Source organism: Ischnura elegans, chromosome 7 (genome assembly GCF_921293095.1).
Source record: "Ischnura elegans chromosome 7, ioIscEleg1.1, whole genome shotgun sequence".
Classification (NCBI taxonomy): Eukaryota; Metazoa; Arthropoda; class Insecta; order Odonata; family Coenagrionidae; genus Ischnura; species Ischnura elegans.
The window spans coordinates 20,175,340-20,178,843 of NC_060252.1; the positions used below are offsets into that span (position 1 = coordinate 20,175,340).

Sequence of the window (3,504 nt, forward strand, 5' to 3'; positions counted from 1 at the left end):
CCTTCCACTTGTCCCTCGACGATTGTCTTCATCAGGCCATCATGTCTCAAGATGTGGCCTATAAGGTTGTTCCGTCTTCTTATTAAGGTTGTCATGAAGCTTCTCTTCTCTCCTACTCTTCTTGGGACTTCCTCGTTACTAACTCGGTCGATCCATTTGATCTTCATCATTCTTCTGTAGCACCAAATTTCGAAGTCCTCCATCATTGCTTTCTCCGCTGCGGTCATTTTCCATGGCTCACTTCCGTATAGGAGCATACTCCAAATGTAGGTTTTTATAAATTGTGTCTTTACTTCCATATTTAAGTTTCCCGCTGTAAGCAGGTCTCTCTTTTGATGGAATGTTCTCTTCGCCTGGGCTATTCTGCTGACAATTTCTTTCTTACTTCTCCCGTCACTAGTTATCTTGCTTCCCAAATAACCGAATTCAACCGACTTTTGGTTTAAGTGAGGCGATTACAATTCACCATCTTAGTGAGGAGCAGTTGGCGAAAGACAAAGTAGCATTTCTCATAATCCTGTTACCTTTCTCAAAGTTGTGTGCTCCTTGATTGGCTTTCTTTTGGAGTCTCGTCCTTTTCACTCCTTTAAACATAGTTTTACGCATACATTTTTAAATTAAGGACGCACGGATCCATCCAAAGGTTTTCGGATTCAGCGGGAGCCCACTCTGGCTAGAGGTTGCCCTTTCCCCCAAGCCTTCCGGAAAATTTAAATGTTAGTGGAAGGATTTTTAATTCTTTCTGTTTCTATACCTTCCATATATATAGTATGCTCCAACGTTAATTGCTTAATCATATTATTTTTTAAGTATTATATTGTAAAACAGTTAAAGTTATTAGAGGTCGATTTTTCAGTAAGCGTGCAAATTTCCCTTTATGGTGAATATTGATTATCTAAACTATTAATGAATGTTAATAATATACTTTTCGTCAAGTTTTGAGCAATTTTATTCTATCTTTTTAGCTGTATTACACTCATATATACCTAACTTGATAAGACCTTCAACATCAATCTTATTTATTAATTTGGGGCTTCACTTGCGTTCATTGAGAATAATGTGTACATTGAACTATGCCCCTGCGATGTTGAGTATTTATTTCTACGAGGTGGGCGTTAGTATAGTAATGCTTGAGTTTGAGAATGTCTGAAGGGTATTTTAAGAAACATTCCAGTATAAATTGTAGTGAACATGCTAATGTTTTGTAAAAATCACATTGAGTGAAGTGGCAATTTCGAAAATTAGTGATTCTAGATGGAAAAATAGCCGAAGTTCTGTTTTTCACTTTTCACAAATGAATACGCGAAGTATTCCTTCCAATCTATTGCCACATACAAAAGGTCTTTGCGTACGTATCCCGTTACACCCAATTTCCTCCTGAAGAAACACCATGACCTGGAAATTTTCCATTTATCACAATCGCAAAATAAAATCTCCCTCTCTTTGATACATAGCAATATTTCATCCAAATGATGACGGAAAATCTTTCATTCGGAATTTCTTCGTTTTTTTTCTGTGGTCGTGAAACCTTTCGTTTTCTACAAGTGTCCCCTCGATAGCCTATCTCATTCTGAAACGTCCAAGATATGATTTAACGAGGCTGCTTGAATTTCACGGAGTGATTGAGTCCCGTGAGGGTCGCGGTCCGCTTCGCCAATCAGTTCTCCGCCCTTATCTCCACCCTTATATCCAATCGCACGCCCTTTCAACCGCCACGATCGAAGTTTTTCTGGTAATATCACCTCCCTCCCATTCAGTCAACATTGCTGTGATAGACTCGCGTGCCTAGAGGAACCAAAGCATACGGAGTCGATCTCACTCACCATGCACGTGCCAATTTCGTGATGATATTCAATTTGGCATCAAACGTACGCGATTTGCGATATTTTCGGGAAGTAAAAATCGTTGGGGAAAATGCATCATTATAATGACTAATTTTCAGGCATTTACTGCCCGTTTTGGCGTGATATGAATAAAATATCGCCTTTTGCCGGAAGCGTGATTGACGGTCGCTAGTATTTCTTCTCCGTGAAGTGAAATGCCATAATAATTCTTCGCCGTGAAATGGCCAATAACAGGGGGGGCCGTATGCTAAAGCTCTTCAATTCACTCATCACTGATACCAGTATGACGTTTTAAAATTGGCTCATTTAACGTCCCGAACATGGATAGGAGGTACGTGAGATTTCTCCCCCAAATTGCTAGAATACCACTGCTTTGCTGCTATGCGACCCGCTCACAATTGTTGCCAATATTTTCAAAATTTGCTCACGTCGTAGTATCAACTGCTTGGATAAGAGATCCGCTCCATGTGCAATGGTTATAGGGTCCAGTCGCGGGTCGCTTCGACTATCAGTGCTCATATTCCCCACTCCTTCCCTTCGCCCTTATACACCCTCCCACGCCCATGAACCGCCCACCACGATCGAATTCTTTCCCGTATTTCTACCTCCCCCATTCAGTCAACATTGCTCTTGCTTGTCTCCCAGGGCTAGAAGGGGAAGTATTTGAATAGGATAGAGTGACGACCCCTCCTTCCTCCCCTTCGGCGCACCCCGATGGAGCCGCACAGACGGCGATCGCCTTACGAGGAGGCCCGCAGCCGGAAGCACTACCGGGAGGAGGACGAAGGCGGCGAGTCGGACGATGAGGACGAGGAGGAGGAAGAGGAGGAGATGGTCTACCTGCTCACCATGAGGCCGTCTCCTCCGCAGACGCGCCGTCGCCTCCCGAGGCAGGCCCCCGACGCCCCCTCGCTCCGGCGGAGGCGGACGCCGTCCCCGGGCAGGCCGAGGCCCGCCTCCGCGCACGCACCGCTCCCCGCTACCCCCGCGTGGCCGCCCCCACACTTCCCCACCGGAGGCCCACTCCACAAGGCGAGGAGCCTGGAGAAGCTGTCTTCGGCGGTGGTGACGGGGCGGCCTCCTCCGGCGCCTCGGAGGTCGCACCACGGGGGCGGGACGCTGCCCCACCACGCCGCCCCGCCCTACTCGCCGTCCCCCGCGCCCCCGTACACGCCCCCTCCGCCCCCGGCCGCGGCCTACGCTCCGCCGCCGCCGCACCGCCCCACGCCCCTCAGGGCCTTCGTGGGGACTCTCTCGCCGCCGCCGCCGTACTACGCCTCCAAGGGACTCATCCACAACGGATACTCGCCCTGCTACGAGGTCAGTAGTCCCTCTCCTGCCAACCCCACTGTGAACACTAGGTACCTACTCCTCGGATATATTGCTTGGTGCCCCCAAAATTACGGCCATTCTACTACTACTACCTTACGTTTGTCGCTCCGGTGATCCTTTTCTTTTGTTATTCCTTCTATGGCGTGAAAAGTAATCGTTTTCTCGCATCCACCGCGCCAGATCCGCTCATTCTCTAGTTTGGTCTTGAATGAAGTAAAATTTTCTCGTTTCTCTTGTTTCCGTGACGTGAATGATGACTTTCTATTTTTCGGGTAACCCCGCGTTCAACTTTGCTTTAGTCATCAGTGTCTCCATGAGGATCACAGAT

General features: G+C 47.4%; 1 protein-coding gene across 1 annotated transcript; it reads left to right on the forward strand.

The window, feature by feature from the left end:
• Nucleotides 1-2,558: 2,558 nt before the first annotated feature.
• On the forward strand, nucleotides 2,559-3,290 carry LOC124162561 (extensin-like). Its single transcript, XM_046539136.1, has one exon. It carries the CDS (start codon nucleotides 2,559-2,561, stop codon nucleotides 3,288-3,290), a length of 732 nt encoding a protein of 243 aa, XP_046395092.1.
• The last annotated feature ends 214 nt before the right edge of the window (nucleotides 3,291-3,504 follow it).

Excerpts from the sequence above, each read along its gene's own strand:
- LOC124162561 (XM_046539136.1), top strand. The coding sequence starts at position 2,559 with ATGGAGCCGCACAGACGGCGATCGCCTTACGAGGAGGCCCGCAGCCGG.